We start from the raw sequence: 19,368 nt of genomic DNA on the forward strand, positions 1-19,368 counted from the left end.
GCATAGACTTCTTGTGTTCATAAGGACTGAACCAGTCTCCTGCATCAGGACACAAGAGTCCTTACAAAAACTCTCCATGTGTTTCCATAATAAGTGTTGGAGCCAGGTGGCTCTCACTCAAGCCTGCGAGCCGATCCACATGCTCTTGAAAAGAAAAAGTCTGAAGAGGAATCAGAGCCTTGAACTATAGCTCTTTGTTTTGGAAACTATGTGATTCATGCCACATCATTTAAGTTAAGTTGTGCTCATTATTCTGTTCATTACCGCTCCCTCTCCACCTCCTCTGTCTCTTCTCTGCCCACTTCTGGTCTAATATTTCCACTCTGGTATGTGGAATTCATTTCAGCCTGATGACTTCTGCAGCTCACCTCATCTTCGCTCCCTTTTTTTATTTTATTCCACGCCGCCTCCCTTTCCTTTAAATACTTCAAATACCAGATGGCGCTCAGATAGAAACACATCAGTGGACTGCGATTAAGGAAACTCATCTTTATTTGTACTGAACATGTCCAGTTGTTAGTCTCAGGCTGACGTAAAAGGCATTGTATAGCTTGTATGTACATATATTTAAAAAAAAGTGAATGAAAACAAACATGCAAAACAAACAGGATGGTCTCCATGTAATATAATGTGGTTTAGAATACAAAAACTGCACCTTCAATACACTTTACAGTTTGATAAGGAGACACATATTGCACAATTTAGCTTTTATAAAACGTGTAAAAAAAGAAAGAAAACATTTATCTTGTAGATAAGAGTAAAAAAAACAACAACATGGAGACATGAGCCAATCAAAATGCTCCAATCAGATGCTCTGTAGTCCTCTCAGTGGAACCAGTAGTAGCGAGGATAGAGGCCGTCGTAGTGATACTCTCTGTACTGCTCGTTCTTCTCGCTCGTTCTCTCGTTTTGCTCTATGGATGAAAAAAATAAAAACACACATTAAAGTGTCTTTAGTTAATATTTTATATTTATAGTCACATAGTCCTTAAATGTCAATCGCAGTCTACGGAAGCGATTAGCTCCGACTTCTCAGCTCCCCTCAGTAGATGTTTTGGTGTCTTTTAGCTAATTGTTTTGATTCCAACAGATGAGTTTACTGAGGATCGATGGGTGTCCTGTGCACAGCCGTGTGCAGACAGCTTTCAATATCAGCGCACACCAGGATCGTCCCGATCGATGTATAAAACACTGAAGCGATCCAATGAAGCAAGTTTACAGCTTTGGTTCATTTTAAAGCTATCAACCTTGTTTGTGTCAGTAAAGTTCAGATAAATGTAATGCTAGCAAAAACATTTTACCCACTCAGATTTGTAAATGTGGACCACTCATTTTTTAATATAAGATTTACACATGCATACAACTGTTATTTTCTATTCAAAAACAATGTAAAAAGCCTTTTACTTTAAAAAAAAAAAAGATATATATAACGTGTTTGTTTCTGTAAGTTGACCATAACAACCTCATGGACCTGCAGACTGGAAACTAAAACTTGTTTGATGACTTACTTAAATATGGCATTTACATCAATCATTTCATATTTATTTGCACCGGAAGGTATTGCTTCAGTTTACAGTTGGAATTCATACATACAAGTGCTGAACCAAACAGCAGACAGACAAAATGAGCAACCAGCATGTTCATGTTCAACCATGGTGAACTTTTCAAACAAGTGGACAAGATTGATGTCACATATACTTTAAGTTATGTGATAAAAATAGCTCATTCAGGCTGACAATAGTGACTCCATATTGGATTCATGTTTGTCTACTTTCAAGGCAAATGATGGAGACTTTACTTTTTACTTTCAGCACCAACCCACTGACCTGAACCACCAAAACATGGCTTATCTTCTTTATATAAAACCCAGTCACATCTTTATAGTTAGCAGTTCTCAATTTAGAAACCAACACAGCCACTATATCACACGGGACAGACGACCACAGGGGAGATTGTCAGTTTGGGGTGGACCACAAATGGACACTTTGATTTGGTGTGGAGTCTCAGGCACTGCGCTGTGGTCCCAAGGCTCGTGGGTGCCATGAAGTCCATTCAAGATCCAAACTAGAGCTCTGTCTCTCCGCAGTGTGTTCTTTCTAGTGCTCCGTCTCGTGAGCACTAACATTCAAGTATATGGAAGGGTTTTTCTTAAGGAACAATTAAGGTTAGCCTTCACGACGTGATGCAAAGATGCTGAATGAGCTCGCTGCAAAGTGTCTGTGTTTTATTCAGTCTCTTTTAGAACAAACTGGTTACAAATGTTAGATGCATTTTTATTCGTCTGTGAATGGCAAGACAAGGGGCGCGATGTTCATTGCTGATCTAAATTTCACTCCCCAGTGCGGCTGCATTCAGGTCTCACCATCACGCTCCTCCTCGACATAGTTCTCAAACTCGTCCCTTTGCTCCTCATTGTACTCCCTTCTTTGTTCGTCTTTGGTGAGCCTTACCCTCTGCTCGGCTGAGTGGAGAAAAAAAGGGAGAAGAGAGCTCAGACAGAAGGAAGAATGTAATCCATATAACCACACTCACATGTTACTGATGATGATGGTGCAGGTGCAGCCGATGCTGCTCCAGAAACAACAGGGTGGTTTTGTGTGTGTTGGGATAGACTGTGATGGATTGATGTCACATTTTGTACATTTTGTAGTTGGCCATGTTGGAGTCATAAATTAAACCCACGTATTCCAAATTTGATAGATTTTGTCTTTTTGGATCCCCAAAGAGTAAGCCAACTTTTCCATTTTGAATATTTCCCAAATTATTCCAAACCAGTCATCAAATGTAGATGCTTTTGGATTAAGCAACTTTATAGTGATTGTTTATTTGTCAACACAAATAAAAATGTAAAGCTTTACATGAAGTGCAAAATAAATAATCTGGTTATCCCAGAGCAGATTTTAAAATGCATTAGAGGTGAGTGTAAACACCTCCCTCCTGCTGCCTCACTGTACCAAACTAAACATGTAGGTACCCTGCAGGTACAGGGCAGCCACTGTATACTTCAGACATTACTACACCGTCTGTGTTTTTCTATAAAATCACTAATTTTGTTGAACCACAACAAGTTTGTAGGGATTACAGTGTGTGAGGATTACATCACAACATGTCATGTTTGCTCACAGGCATGCATGCACTCAGTGATTTGAGCCTGAGTTGTTTTCTACTTTCAATGTATGTTTGACTGTACAAGTAGTTGGCTGTTACTGTTACTAAGGGATTTTTGCTGTTTCTCCCTTTCCTTTTTTAAAATGTAGACACAAATTCATCTCAAGTATAAACTCATCCTGGCCCTCTTTCAATAAAGTTTTTTGAGTATTGAATAAGAAGAAATGCTTTATTAATCCTGTGAGATGATATTCAATTTCACACTGTTGTTGAACATGCTACACACAGAGGCTGAAATACACACACATGCTGTCCTGAGCTGGTGATGGTATGTGTGTGTGTGTGTGTGTGTGTGTGTGTGTGTGTGTGTGTGGGGGGGGGGGGTGCCTTGCTCAAGGGCCCCTTGGCAGTGCTCAGGAAGTGCACTGGCACCTTTCCAGACAACAGGCTATTTTCCAGACCCTCCGGTTCCCAACCCAAGTCCCTACAGAATGACCTACTAGAGACAGAACTTTACATGTTTTCTTTTTATTCTAGCATCGTCAGCTTATCTTTAAATGAGCGACACGTATGCTTCAGTTTTATTATGAAACTCACTAAAAAAAATATACTTTTCTCAAAGTTTTGCAAAGTTTAAGAAATATTGTAAAATGTACGTCCTTTTTGTCTCTGCTGACCATTTCTCTTTAATCAATCATGAGGTAAAGGAAATCAAAATATGTTTCTGAAGGACAACTGTTGCTTTATAGAAAAACGATCTGAAGTCATACGTGGTTATGCAATCATTCAACATCTGCTGAAAATATTTCACAAATCAGATTTGAGGACTTTTGAGGAGTGTGTGATTTTTTTCCTCTTTTTTTTCCTTCTGTTTATGTTACGCTGTTTCAATCAAACTGGCTGACGTAGGGTAGCAAGCTGTTCCTAAGATGACCCAATTATGGTTTGGTTATCATAAATAAAATTCAGCCACGGTATAATCGTTCGTTTGCATGGAGACCCAAAATCATGCATCTTTTGTGCATCGCCTTTCTGGCAAAATGACGTCCTCACAAACACACACGGCTTCCTCCTCAGGTTCTCGGGGTGCAACCTTACCCCATAATCAGCCTGATTCTAAGAGGATTTTTTTCCCCAAAGACTGTGGACCAGTTTGTCCAGAGCCGGGCCTTGTTTGGGGCTCTGATGGGCAAGAAAGTTAAATATGTCACAGCATACTCTCATAAAAGATACAGATCCCTGTTGTCACTAACTAACTAAGAAGTTCCTGCAAATTTGATTTCATATACCTAAGTAAATGTAAGTTTTAAAGGAAACACATGTTATTTCATGAGTATGAAAACAAGTCTTGAACACACTTCACAGGTGTTTTTGTTCCTTTTGATTTACCCATGTGGATTGGATTGTACCGATACTGGCTTTGGAAGAATGAGCTTTTTGTACCAAGAAACTGAGCTTGGGAGAGCCTGCTCCATACTACCCTGTGACTCCTTGTGTAGCCTCCAGCTTCTGTCTGTGTGTGTGTGTGTGTGTGTGTGTGTGTGCGCGTGTGCGTGTGTGTGTGTGTGTGTGTGTGTGTGTGTGTGTGTGTGTGTGTGTGTGTGTGAAGTTTAAGAGCTGCTACTGTATAGAGAGCAACACCTGCTTGAGTTTCCATGACTTTATCTCTCTAATTTCTCTCTTGAACTTTCACAGCTTGCAGTCAAAACCTCAAACCCAAAGCATCTTCAGAGTCCAACTACAAACCAATAAAACCAACACTCCCACATGCACTCACATGTAGCTGTTGTACGGAAAGCCAAACATGCCAAAATTTAGACTGTCAGCAATTTGGCCACATGTGGCTACATCAACCACTGAAGCAACACTGAAACATTTAAATCCCTTATTCCAACCAAATGCTAACCAAATACTAACCACTTCACTGAGAATCTACTTAATGGATTGTTCTCTACGCAGACGACTCAAAACTATTTTTTACTAGCGGATAACTGCAGCCAGCTGCTTGTTTTCTTAACAGACACGTTAAACATGATATTGAAGAACTTACCTTGGTACTCGGCATAGTATTGGGGTGATCGGCGGCTGCGTCGCTTGAAGAAGTTGGAGGCTTCTGACTCTGGCATGAACAATTGCGGTGCGGCCCCTTAAAGTCACAGAGTGTTCAATATTTGAATGTTAAGGATGGAGGCCAGGTGGAGCAAAGTTTTGTAAACATTTATTCAAAGTGTTTAAACAGGTATCACCTTTCTGATTGTCTGCTTTTGAATCGTCTCTGACGGCAGCATTTTCCACCACACTGGAAACTACAATTCAAGGAAAAGTAGAAATTATAAAGTCCTTTCTGAAGCATGTGCATGAGACATAGTTTTGTAACTATCTGTTTAGAAATGACCTGTAAAGAGTTGTTAAGTTATATTTCTAACAGTTTTCCCACTCAGATTTGTTAATGTGGACCACTCATATTTTAATGCAGTATTTAAAAAAAATAAAAATGCTACAAAAGTAGCCTTTTACATAAGAATATTTAGCATAAATAACAGGGGGGAAATATACTTATAACATGTTTATTACTGTAAGTGGACCACACCACCTCAAGTCCCTGCAGACTGGAATTAATACATTCATCATTTGCATGTTGTTGTTTTTTTAAGGTTCATTTTGGGGCTTCTTGTGCCTTTATTTTTAGATAAGACAGTGGATAAAGTCAGAAATCAGGAAAGGAGCCACAGGTCGGATTCTAACCTGGGCCGCCCCTCTGGAGGACCCTAGCCTCCGTACATCGGGCACGCACCACTACACCGGCGCCCAATCATTTGATACATAAATCATACAAATCATAGAAAACTACAGCAGATCAGCATTGGCTATGTTTTCCAAGTGAAGAAATACAGGAAGTGCCTCGGCTGCTTATTGGTTACAACGCATTTGTCACAACTATGACGGCCTCAGTTGCATGTAATCCATATTTCTCTTCTGATTTTCAGTTTTAACAAATAAAAATATTCCAAAAAGAGAATTAGATCTGAACAATAGGCTGGTCGCTATTGTTACCCTATGCAGAAGACATTGCATCTTTACAATTTAACAATTTCCTTATTTAAATTTCAAGATGAAAGCTGGATTCAAATAGATTACTAGATATTTTCTTACATTCTCTCTCAAAATACCATCAACAAAATGACCTTTTGGCTCTGCAATCATGAAATCAAATTTGTTTTTGTCATTTTTATCAAACCACGGCCGAGCTCATTGGTTGGCCTTGGAAACAGCTGACCTCTTGACACAATCTATGTGTGAGAGATTCTGGCAGGAATACTCTTGGACATCTCTAAATGAAATTACAGGTTTGGTTAATTGCTTTAAATTGAAAAAAATGATGTTTTCTTGGCCCATGTTGTAGAAAACACAATGTTCACCAGTACTGAACTCTTAAACAATGATTTAATCTTTGATTTAAGAGTTAAAGGAAACAAAAAAACAACATATTTAACCCTATAGCCCCTAAATAAGTTTATGAATGTGTTATTTTATGTAAAAGTACTATTTTAAAATAAATAAAAAATTTGTAAAGCAGGTCCTAACAGATTCAAATTCATTCAGACAGATCACATTCAACAGGTGAAAGGATTTCAGGACAAGTCAGTGCCACAAACCCTCAAGTCTATTTTACTCATCTCCCCTGAGGTTGTATAAAATCCCACTCCCGCCACCCACCCAGAAGAGGTACTCACAGGTGAGGATGAGGAGGATGGAGATCAAAGAGAGTACAAGTACTCGAGTCCAGGACATCTTGTTAGAGAGAGAGAAGAAGGTACTATACTGGATTCAGCAGCACATCGAACTCAAACTGAAGTGAGCCGAGAGAGGGGAGAAATATGAAGGAGGAAGGTGGCAGAGGCAGGGACAGCGGAGGAAAGTAGGAGGAGGAAAAGAAAGAGAAAAAAGGCTCAGGGACGGGAGGGAAACAGCTGGAATGTTAATGTCCCAAGGGAGAAGATGAAGAAGAAAACGAGGAGGAAAGGAGGAGTGATGGGGAGAAGAGGAGGACAGCAGAGTGGAAATCAGGATTTGGTTTACGTGGAAATACAACATGTCAACAAGCATCAGCAGCCTCAGTTTGGAAAAAGGTTATAACAATTCAAAATATGATACCCAGACATCCTGCAATTGGAGGATTGATTTGGTGATAAGATTTTTGAATTTATACATTACTGCAAGTTTCAGGTATTTTTTTTTCATCCATAAATTTCATATATTCACAAATATAAATTCCATTGATGAACACTTTAAACATTCATTCATTGATTTCAAGGCCACATATGGGCTTCACAACAAGTTGCTCCCTCGGGTAGGTTTTAAAGGTCCCATATTCTTCTTTTTCTGGTTTTATGTGCTCTTTAGTGTGTTTTCCAAGTGTCCTGTGCATGTTTAGGCACATCTATGTGCAAAAATTCAAAGTCCGCGGAAACGCGGCTTCTCCTACGTCCTCCTGTTAGCTGCAGGATTAGCTGCATGTAACACTCGGCTCTAGCCCCCCTCGATAAAAATTTGTCAGTGTGACATCATTGTCAGTGTGAGATCACTGATCTAAGCCCATTGGCTCGTTGTGGCAAGCCCAGCAGCTCATGTTGAAATTTCCGAGAACCGTGCTGAGCAACTGACCAATAACAACAGAGCAGACTTGGCCCACGTGGGGTCTAACAGTGTGGGCTCAGCAGAGCGTAGCTGACGGACTCAGAGCGTAGAGGGAGCAAGGAGGAGCAGTACATGAAAACAGACACTTTTTTCTGACTTTAGCTATTGTGAACGTACAAAAGTAGGTACATAGATTAAATATATGAACCCCAAAAAGGGCATAATATGGGCTCTTTAAGGCACCCTACACTGTCCCTTTGCCCCTCGCCCCTCGGTTTGCCAGGCAAATAGCAAACCCACTGGTGCTGCAGCAATGAAATCAACTGGTTCAGATGAAACTGATTCCACCCAACTTAAAAGGCCTCTGCATTTTTCTTATAAGCTCCATGACCAGAAATGTGGAAAAACTGGGATAAATATTTGGGAAGCTTTTGAAAAATGCAGAGAGGTTAGAACACACATTGATGCAGAGCTGGCTAAACACTGAAGCTTCAGTGTCCGCGACATGGCAACCTTCAAGCACATTGACTCTAGGAAGTAAGGGGTGGGGGGAGACAGCTCTCTCCAGTTGTTTTAATTTGGACTACAGTACTCATTTTAAACATGTGACAACCCTGTCACCAGACCACTGAGAGTCTTTGGCTTGCTGCTGTTGTCTATCTTTGTGATTCCTGCAGGGGGTGGGCAGGATCAGCTGCACCTGGACCTGGTGCGCTCTTGTCTACAAAGATCTGCTGGTTTCCCTCCTTCACTCTCTGACTCTCTGGCCCTCAGCCTGACTGACGTTTGTTGTCGCTTTAGTTATTTATGTGAGTGCACTCTTCAACACCTTGTTATTGATAATTAGTGTAACTCATTTTGCAATATATTATTCATTTTATTTGACAACTTCTGACTCCTCCCATCTTTTACCATGACCCAAGAGCCGGGTTATGAGTTACATATTGCTCTTTTAAGATTGATCTCTTTACTAAATATATTCAAATGGATTCAATGCTGTCAAGTATGGTTGGACGAACTGACAAAAATGAGGACACATCTCTCACTACGAGTCAATCTCAGATTAATCCCTGAGGTCAATAGACCTTTGTGTATGGGGGTGAAGTTCTTACAGCTTTGATTTCCACATGAAGAGTTTGTCGGGATCTAATTTGTTTACAGCATTTGTTAAACAGAAGTTTGCTGGGCTAAGTTCATCAATATCAAACTGTAAATGAGGCATGATGTCAGCTTGCTTTCCAGAGTTTAAAGCTGAGATCAGCCCTTAATGCCCAAACAAGATCCAACATATCTATAAAATGACATGAAGAGATGCTATGTTGCTATCATTGAAACACTATTAATAACAGAATTTGACAAGCTGTGCTGAGAAGTGACGCTGTATGCCTTGTGTTACCTTTCATGATTTACTCGTTTGTGCATTGTTGCCTTCCTTAATGAATGGTGTATATTTCCCTCGCAGGCAGAGTGTGTGCAGGTGTTAACATCTTGATGCTGTGCTGGACCCGTTCATTATCATTCCAGGTATGAATGATCTCACTATTTAGTATACAAAGCTTATTGCACTGACTTGAACCGAACCAGTTGCTCTGGATTTTTTTTCTCCCTCTAATGGTGTCAGAAGCAGGAAAAAGCGTTTGCAGCTTCCTTTGTAGGAAACTGGGCAGGGTGAACGGCCGGTCCGCTCCGAAAATGAACAACAGATCTGCAGTCTGGGAAGCATTTGGCAGCATGATCCTGCAGTGAGATGTCTGTGTGCGGAACTATTTGATGTGTGAAATTGTGCTTTTATGTTAATGTGCATGTGTCCATGAACAAAGGTGCGTTCATAAATCTATGTTTTTTTGATGGTGGCTGTGCATGTTTGTGCATATGTGAGTGTATCTATGCAAATATTCCTCAGTTCTCTCAGTCTTCTCCTGAAGCTTGACTGCTGATTGTAAGATTAGAGGTTGTGTGGTTTATCAATATGTTTGTTTTTATGTGTTTCTTTCAATGTGTGTGTGTGTGTGTGTGTGTCTTCATTTTAGTCCTCCTGCATGTCAATGAATTTCCTGCTGTTCTGATTCTGAATGAAACTATGAGCTCAGAGCTTCCCTCTGGGTTTGAACAAAGACACTGTTCAAACACTCCCCCCCCCCCCACACACACTTGTGAAAGTGTAAAGGATCTGTTGTTTTTTTTTTTTGTTTGGGGGGTGGACCCAGGAAATAGCTGGGCCCCCGTCTAAAAAAGAACCAAACATCTGAGACCAACATGAGACTGTTCAAATGTCGGTCTGTGTTGAGCAGTTTCCTCTGAAGGAAGGCAAAGTCAGGTGTCAAATAGCGAATCATAAATATAGAGGAGTTAGCTTTTTATGTCTTTGAATTTGACTTGTGTGGATAATGAGGTGCAGTTCCAGGCAACACTCGGCATCAACATATTGCGGTCTGGCTTTCGAGCAGCTTGTTTACTGGACAATAACCTGTTATTGTTGAGGTTGAAAACAAATCTGAGTCATTGCATTTAAGACAGTAAGAATGCGGATAAGTACACTCTTATCTGTTGTGACATTGTTTTGTTCAGCCAATCTTTCTGGACATAATGGATCTTCGTCCCATAATCCTTTGTGTTTAAGGCTTGTTCTGCCTGGTTACATAATTCACCATATTAAAGTAAAGGTTGTTGTCCTCTGTAGTCACGCTCAAGGTTGGCAGCTCAAAATGTTTTATCCACAGAGTAATGTGCTTTATTTCTCCTTTCATTGTCAACTTATATTGTAAAACGTATAAATTGAAAATAAATGATTTGCCCTCATTAAAGAAATTAAAATATCCTAAAAGATACTAGTAACCAAGAATGATATTGAGCCATATTGTTAGGGTAAAACAACACAAGCTAGTGTTGTAGTACTCAAAATCAGTCTTAGTCTCAAGACCGGTCTCAACAACTTTTTGAAAGTCTCAGAATTGAAAGCATTTTTACTCAGCATAGTCTTCTCTTGGTCTCAGACTGGACGGACTCCAGATTTGAAACAAAGACCAGTCAGGACCATAGGCAGCAGAGGCGCTGCTTGTCAACAGGCAAGGCAGGCAACTGCTTGGGGCCCTAGACCAGTAGGGGGCCCAAGTGGCTCAGAATGTGCACATTTTATAATGACAGTAGAAAACCTCCCTAAGGGGGCCCCATCTGACAGCACTCAATGTCCCTGTGAAAACTTAAATGTGACACTTAAAGCTGCCGTTGATGTCAGATATTTGACATAATGGCAGTGAATGCTGGTCGGAGGGGCCCCCAGTGAATTTTGCTTAGACTCTTTAATCCCCCCCGGTTTCAAGTGAAAACTCTTGTCTCCAAATTGCGACAGAAAGTCGAAGAAAAAAAAAGTTTCCTTTATCCTGCAGAAAACGAGTTGTTGAAGCTGTATTCTTGCCAGTTCTGGATTGCGGAGGTGCCATTCATAGACATGCTGCAGCTTCAACTGTAAAGCCTCTTGACGCCGTCTATCACTCCGCCCTCATGTTTATAACGGTTGATCGATTCAGCAGTCGTCACTGTGAGCTGTTTGAGAAGGTCGGTCGGTCTTCTCTTGAAGGGAGGCGCATCATGCGTTGGTTTTTATATACTTTCCAGACTCTTATTGGAATACACGTTATTATTTAAGATATTTTAATCAGCATCTCGTTTTTTCTGTAGACTTGTATTTCAATTTCTGTTTCGTAGCTTAAAAAATCAAAACAAAATCTCATTATGCCGTTTTTTATTTTATTATTAATGTTAATTCAACATTTCATTGATCACAGCTTGATTCTATAAACCATTCACTCATTTTCTACATATCTACAGAGTATTAACACACTGAAAACGTTATAAGGCAGTATCAGGAAAAGGCCTCAGTTAGTGTCTTTTAACAAGAGCTACAATCAACCCTGATTCTTCACATCATCGTTCTCACATATTGCTTTCATTGCTCTCTTTTTCACTTTGCTCTACCTCTCACACAAACACGATCACTTTTCTTTATCAACATTTCATGTCCTGTTAGCTAGCCTGCCTTTAAAATTAACATCCCTTCAATTTCCATTTTTATTAAACAGCTTGATAAACATTTCAGGATGCATTCATGATATTCTTTTATTCTTAAGTGCTATGAACACTAGGGCCCGACCGATATGGGATTTTTTGGGCCGATACCGATAATAGGAAGAGAAAAAATCTGATAAATCTGCAGGTATGTTCAATCTTTAGAGATAGATATAGGTATTAACATTTATTGTGTTTATCTTTTTAATGTGGTTACCAAACACTTGTGGAAAAGATACAAGTGACTACCCATGTACGTGCGTCACCGCTTGAAACTCTGGAGATTGATGACGCTTGTTGTAATCCATATAGCGCCCTCTAATGGTGACAGAGAACTGCTAGTGTAATACAATGAAACTCAAATGAAATGCTATTAGACTGGTAAATAAATGCAGTAATATCGGCGCACATCTGCGATAAAATTAGCCAATACCGATAGTCACTTGATACGCTAATATCGGCTGCTATCAGCTAGTGGATTTATCGGTCGGGCTCTAATTAGATTTTTTTTGTGCTTTAAAATGCTGTAAAGCGAGCATTTGAAGGAATCCTGAATGTAAGGTACTTAACATCCTGATTCTTCTCATGAAGGACTCTGATCAAGATCTTTCTATTGAAGATTTCTTGGATTAAATTCCTGATATGTTACAGTGAACTTATCGACGTCAATTAAAAGTACAGCAATTCAACCAAAAATAGCATTACCCAATTTAAAACTGTAGGTGATTCAGGAGAATTAGACAACAAGCCCTTTTGGCTTTGAAATGATTTCCAGGGTACTTTTTAATCACCATCAGTCTGTTCTCGGCTTAGCGATCGGTCCTGCAGCAGCGTAGATTCAGTTTGCATCAGGCCTGTGGGTCTCATTACAGTGAAATCCTCTCTCCTTGCACCAGGCGGCCTCTGAAAGCCCACGTATCCTGCGGGGGACAATTTGAAAGGGTTAGTTCTGCAACAACAACAATCAAAAAAATTAGAAAATAATCTGTAACGTATTTAAATTGTCTTTCTCTACCATGTAATTAAGATGCAATGTCCTAAACTGATAATCTGTAGGTATCATGATGTGTATTTTAACCTCTGTTGATGGTTTATGTTTCACTCCTTATTTGGGTTTGATGCCATTTCCAGTCATTAGCAGTGGGCGTGGTGTTACCTTATGTTACCTGTTCAGTTGTGTGGAGGGACGTAGACAAAGATGGTGAGTGGGTTTGAATATTTTTTGTTGACTGTCGCCATCATCTTTTGGACTTTTGCTTACAATATTTTTTGTCACTCTTCAGTTTTTAGAATTTATCTGGACTTTGATTTTATTTTCATAGGAACAACTCGCAGTGACGGGTCTCAGTGCGGCATTCTTCAATCTCCACCGCCACAATAAAACCTAAGTAATGGATGCTGCTATCCCCACTCATCTGACCAGATTTCCCCGCTGTATTATTACTGTTTTACATTCTCTCATAGCCAAATTACATCTGAGTGATTCCAAAATATGAATCAACTTGACACGCTTGTTGGGCTCGGTTTCAGTCACATGCATGATAATGACATGCAACAACGACCACATGCTACTATCTTTCTGCTATGATCCCTTTCAGGCTTCATGCTTGCTTTGCAGCGGCTCACTGCAGCCTAAATGTAGCTCATGATGCAGAAATAATAACAAAGGGATTCTACAGTTCTCGAAACACATCTTCAGCTTGTAAACAACAACAAGACATCAAGTTGTTTTTTGGTATTCTACTTAATTAGAGATAAAGCATGCTGCTGTAATTTGTCTGTTTTATAAATAGCTGTTCTGCCAGCTATGATCTTAGACTGGAATATCTGTTTGGATGTCTCAATAGGGCACTTAGCGGGCTATTTAAAGCACACCATCCTGTTAGTGCTGTCTACTGATGCTGCTGTTATCATCATGTGGCTCACTGAGAGTGCATCCTGGAATCATGGAAACAAATGCCCCCACGCTGACTGGATCACATGTTGAGTGCTACCTAGCCCAATCAGAGGATTACACATACTGTAATATATCGCTAATGTCTGGCTTTTGATTCCTAATCGTTTAAATGTTGAGCTCTAATCTCCGCTCGCTCATCGCTCTAAACTTTAAAGTGTGTATTTGCCAATGGAAACAAGATCCGAGCTGAGACAACAAGCATCACCTCATATTCATAGATATCTGTCATGTGACCCGCGTAGAGGATTTGAGGGCAAGGGAAAAAAAAGAGTTTAGGAAAGTGGCTGAGACCATTGAAGACACTGTAGTGCTGCAGTGTTTTTAAATGTTCCTTCTCATTCTTACACCACCTGACAACCACAAAAAAACAAGGGTATTGAGATACTCTTCAAGCTTTGGGCACTTTCAACCCCTTACCGCTTAAATCGCTAAAAACAGCGAAGCCTTTACCAGAACTTCAGTTCGGTGATGTTTACTTCGTTAAGCACCTACAGTAGCTTCAATGAATCAAACATTAAGTGTCCTCCTGCCCCGTTCAAATGCATGAACCACATAGTGAGCAGGCTGAAACACCTTGTCCTTGTCTGTCTTCATCTGACAAAGAAAACTAATCTGGACTGTCTTCAGATATTTTACAGAAAAGCCGACATCTCAGATGATGATACAATGGACAGTAGGACAGAAAGTGCATTTCATTTTCTACCTCACTCAGATCACACAGCGAACACTTTCTCTCCGTTTGATATTTGGCACCAGCAATTCGATAATTGTATTGCACAACTCAGGCAACGTATGACAACATACTGCTATATCTATATTTTGTCCCACTCCTACTCATAACAACGGACAAATCTAAAGAGTACTAGTAAACTATTAACCAGAGCCCGACCGATTAATTGGCCAGCCGATAATATCGAACGATATTAGCATATCCAGTGACTATCGGCATTGGCTCATTTTTATTGCAGATATGCGTTGATATTACTAGATTTATTCAGCAGTCAAAAAGCATTTATTAGAGTTTCATTGTATTACAGTAGTCCTTCTCTTTCACCAGCAGAGGGCGCTATATGGATTACAAAAAGTATCGTCACTCTCCAGAGTATCAAGTGGTGATGCACGTACATGCTCAGTTTCTTTCCAGTTGAGAGATCTCCATTTGAGGGATCAACGCAATAAACAGATCTAAGAAAGATATCGGCCGATATATCGGTATCTGATTTTTTCCTCCTCCCCGATATCGATATCGGCCCTAAAAAAAAATCCTGTATCGGTCAAGCCCTTCTATTAACGATCTACACACTCATTCATTCTCATTCGTCTGCTACTGTTTATTCTGACTGAAATGTAGTCATAAAAGATTTTGTGTAAAAAGAATCTAAAATAATAATGGTGATGGTAAAAGGTGATTCAAACACTTTCAGGTCTCTTGTACGTCATTCTGTGTTTTCATGTGAACGTCTCACCTCAAAGCTGATTTGGCCCAAAGCATACTTTCTGGCAGCGATCTCCTGCACCTCCTTCTCTATGTTCTCCTGCGTTGTTCCCTTCACGTCGATGTAATAGCAGTCAGCGCTGGCATAGTGGCAGGAGATGGCCTGCGCGCGCGCACACACACACACACACACACACACACACACACACACACACACACACACACACACACACAGTACGACACTATTTAAATACTGTATCTATTATTACCACAGGTGTGACACCTGTTTGTATATGCATGAGGTCCAGGTGTATTATGGGTAGTCTGGTACCTTGCGGAAACCCTGTGTCTGGTTCATGCCAGAGCCATGGATCAGCAGAGGATGGAAGAAGACAGTATCACCTTTCTCCATCTCCAGGTGCACCCTAGGGTGCTGTGGGTCATAGCCACGCACTCCATGGTACATCTTGTTGACGCCACCCTGACGACACAAGACCAAAGTTAATTCCCTGTATGTCTGCGTACCTGTAGAATTATGTGTGTGTTTGTGTGTGTTTGTACCTCCCACTCGGGGTAGTCGTGCTCCTGCAGGGTGCCAGTGTGGGTTCCCGGCAGGACGACCAGGCAGCCGTTCTGCCTGTTCACTCTTTCCATCGCAGTCCAAGAGCAGATGATCCTATCAGCCGGGCGGAACGGGAAGTAATGCAGGTCCTGGTGCATCGGGTGACGAGATGTCTTCTTACCTGAAACAGCAGGAGACACAAGAGATGTTCTCTAAAACCTGACTTACAAAACTTGATAAGGATTTCCAAACTCACTTTTATTTTGAAGGGGGAAATGTATCCTTTAATTCCCACATATAGAGGTCTCTGAGTTGGGTCTAGAGTATTCTACAGCAATGGGCATGCCAGTTTTAATAGCATGTATTATTTAAATGCACCATACCTGCATCGGGGGGCTTGTTGATCAGCATTGTGTGCATAGCCATGATGTTGGGTCCAGTAAAACACTCCACGTACTTCAGAATCTGTCACAGAAAGATACATCTTTAAGCATTCAGGGTGTAACCGTTTAAACCTGAATTCACTTTTTGAAAGACAAAAAACTGAAGAAAAATGTTTTCTGTTAGCCAGAGGTGCTGTTTGTCAACAGGCAAGGCAGGAAACTGCTTGGGGCTCCAGGCCAATAGGGGGCCCCCCCAAGGGCTGACAAACTTTAAACCACAGCAGTGGCTCAAAACGTGCAAAGTTTGCAATGACAGTAGGATACCTCCCTAAAGGGGGCCCCATCTGACAGCACGCCCTCCCCTTTGAAAAGCAGGTTGGAGGGGGCCCCAATTAATTTTTGCCAAGGGGCCGAACAGACTTTAGAACTGCCACTGCTGTTAGCATAGTAATTAGTTGAGTTTATGTAATGTGTTTAATGTTTATGTTTTGTATTACAACTAGAGGGCGCCAAAGCCTAAAGAAAGTGGCTTTAAAACCTGTTTATCAAATACCAAATGATACCTTTGTGTTTAATCTAGTACACTGCTTTTCGAATCGTTAACTTAATGAAGTTTTTAGCAACAGGTTGCAAATGTGTGGCGTACCTCAGGTAAGGCGCAATACCGGAACAGCTCAGGATCCTCCTGGAAGTCTTGGAGCTTGGAGACTGCTTTCTGATCCGGAACATATTCTGACTTGGCGATCGACACGTCCCTCATTACCAGCAGACCTGGAACCTTCACTTCCTGTCGGGAGATCCGTTCAAACTCCTTCCTGTTGACCAATCACACACACACACTCAGAAACTGTGGCTCTGTTACCGTAGAACTTCTAATAAATGTCTCTTTTACTAGCCCATTTTTTTTTGGAAGTTTTAACAAATAAAGGTCTCAGTTAGAGCCCCCCCCCCCCCTGCATGTAGTGTGGATTAGTTTGCAGATCAAAAAGATACAAGGGTGTCTCCCTCTCCCCATTTTTAGAAGTCTTCAGGTTCAGTCACTGTTATTACACGTGATGTTTTCATGCTCGTACACTGGTTTAAAGTTTTTTCTTTCCTGTTTCTGATGCTCACTTGAACCCGTCGATATCCTCTTCAGACACCAGATTCTTGATGAGGATGAAGCCATTCTCCTCATAGGAGAGTCGCTGCTCGGGGGTCAGCAGATCATTATCGACAGTGTATCTATCAAAAGAAGAAATAAAACACACTAAATCATCAAAAAGCTACTTTGGTGTTAATCCACAGAGGAAAGACTGGAAATAAATACTCATAGTCAGTGTACATGTAAACAATGCATTGAAGTCATACTGGGTTTAAGAGTGAAGTCCAGAGGCCGGCTAAGAGAAGAAGAGTTATTAAACCCTGTCGTGATAGCAAACTGGACATGTGAGAGTTATCTATCTGGAACTCTGCTCTTCAAAACAGCACAGAACAATGCTGCCAACAGGAGTCATGGAGGCCGCCTGAACAAGATCTGAAAGCATCAAAAGTTATGTTTAATATTATACATGGACCCATTACAAATAAAATACATTTCAATTAATTGGGAGTTGTTTTAATATGCAGGAGTAGAACTAAGTGCATCGGCTGCTCTGGAGCAGGAAAGTGGGTCAGTGTGGACGTGATGGAAGGCAGCACTGGGTGAACTGTGTCAGAGGTGAGTGCTCAATATTGATTGTATAATTGCGGTGGGGGGAAAAACCTAGAGCCCGAGACAACAGATGAGTCTGCCAAATGCTGTGTTGGAATGAACCGTGTCACCTAAAGGTGTGTCCCTCACCTCAACCTCTGTGGGTGACTGTAGGAGACACTTAGAGCAGAAGTTGGTGCGGCTTTCTGGAGAAAAAGAATAGTCAAGGAAACACACAGAAAGACATAAAAACTCAAATGTAAAATGAGAAAATCTATAAAACAACACATTCACACGTTGCATATTAAGAAATATATTAACTCTGCACAAGACTTACAACAAATATATGTTTTTTTTGGCCTGACCTATACAAGAGTGGACTACATTTGACATATAATGTTTTTAAGTTTTGTAACAGTCTTTGCTTGCTCGACTCAAAACCTTTTTATATACAATGTTATGACGTCACAGAAAAAAATATGGCGGCGGCAACTTCAGCTCAAAATAACGGTGTTATTGTTGCTGTGACTTCAAATACATTCATTGACCTTAGTGCGACATTAATACGTACTTTGCTAAGCTATAATTTAGTCCTGTATTGATCTATACTTTCCTCGGGGCCTGCTATCGACCGCAGAACTCCGGACTAGCCTACCGGAGCAGTCCGATGCTGAGTGCGCATCGGTCGGCTAGCGGATCAGCCTCTTCCGCTCTGTGAAGCCCGGATGATACAACACGAAAAACAAAAAGGATACAATGTGATCGGGTGATCGATCAAGATGACTGATGAGCAGTCTGAGTCTTTCAGCAGCCCGAGACATTTTGCAGTCAGGTGGTATCCAGGTATGAGCCCAGGAAACACGTTGAACTGCATTAAAGAGGGTCTGACTGACTAGAGGGGCAAAGAGCACAAAAACACACCCACAAGAGGCTGTCACATACATCACAGCTGCCTGTTCCTTATGCAGGTCAACATGACTCTTCAGAGGAAAAAACATCATTCATGCATAATGTTTCCCCACATTTTAACAATCCAATATGAAGAAAACCTCTTATAGTGCATTACTAGGATTTAAAAGAAAAATGAAAGAATAGCATAGCTTATATTAACCTGTGTATAGGCATATCAAATGAGATATATCACCATTAAGTAGGCTATATTAGTGTTAATTCACCACTATGACCCACACATTCCCAACTGTATTAGCCTACATTTTGTTTTGAAAAAATAGTACTATTATGAGGTTATTCCTCTTAATTTCCTGTATTGTTTCTGTCTTTGTGGAAATGATTTTTCTCAGAGTTACAATATTGCTATACTTTTAATGGAAATATATATATATTTTTTTTTATCTTTGAGTCTCAAAACACACTAGCTAATTCATGATATTTACCTAAATTGTAAATGGTTGCGAGAAGAAGAATGATATGGTTCATTCACCTGCTCCAATAGAAACAAAAAGATGGTTGAGACCAGAGGGGTTCATGGAAATATATTATTTCAATAGTTGTCTTAACCTTTAATTAAATATGTCTTAGCAATATTTA

The 19,368-nt window shown here is 40.5% G+C and overlaps 2 protein-coding genes across 3 annotated transcripts; both read right to left on the bottom strand.

Annotated features, from left to right (window-relative positions):
* Positions 1–474: 474 nt before the first annotated feature.
* ucmaa (upper zone of growth plate and cartilage matrix associated a) lies at positions 475–7,292 on the bottom strand. Its single transcript, XM_061030110.1, has 5 exons — positions 6,843–7,292; positions 5,355–5,414; positions 5,159–5,254; positions 2,363–2,461; positions 475–914 (listed from the first exon to the last, which is right to left on the bottom strand). Exons 1-5 carry the CDS (start codon positions 6,898–6,900, stop codon positions 826–828), a joined length of 402 nt encoding a protein of 133 aa, XP_060886093.1. The 5' UTR covers positions 6,901–7,292; the 3' UTR covers positions 475–825.
* Positions 7,293–11,471: 4,179 nt separating this feature from the next.
* phyh (phytanoyl-CoA 2-hydroxylase) lies at positions 11,472–18,733 on the bottom strand. Of its 2 annotated transcripts, XR_009665985.1 has the most exons (10): positions 18,576–18,733; positions 17,971–18,026; positions 17,262–17,372; positions 16,795–16,963; positions 16,149–16,230; positions 15,765–15,946; positions 15,535–15,684; positions 15,235–15,366; positions 12,141–12,731; positions 11,472–12,086 (listed from the first exon to the last, which is right to left on the bottom strand). XR_009665985.1 is itself a non-coding variant. In XM_061029474.1 (9 exons), exons 1-9 carry the CDS (start codon positions 18,639–18,641, stop codon positions 12,678–12,680), a joined length of 1,002 nt encoding a protein of 333 aa, XP_060885457.1. In that variant the 5' UTR covers positions 18,642–18,733; the 3' UTR covers positions 11,472–12,677. The 2 variants fall into 2 exon arrangements, 1 of the variants encoding a protein (XP_060885457.1); XM_061029474.1 differs by having other exon boundaries at positions 11,472–12,731.
* Positions 18,734–19,368: the final 635 nt, after the last annotated feature.

This window comes from Labrus mixtus, chromosome 22, assembly GCF_963584025.1.
Source record: "Labrus mixtus chromosome 22, fLabMix1.1, whole genome shotgun sequence".
Lineage (NCBI taxonomy): Eukaryota > Metazoa > Chordata > Actinopteri > Labriformes > Labridae > Labrus > Labrus mixtus.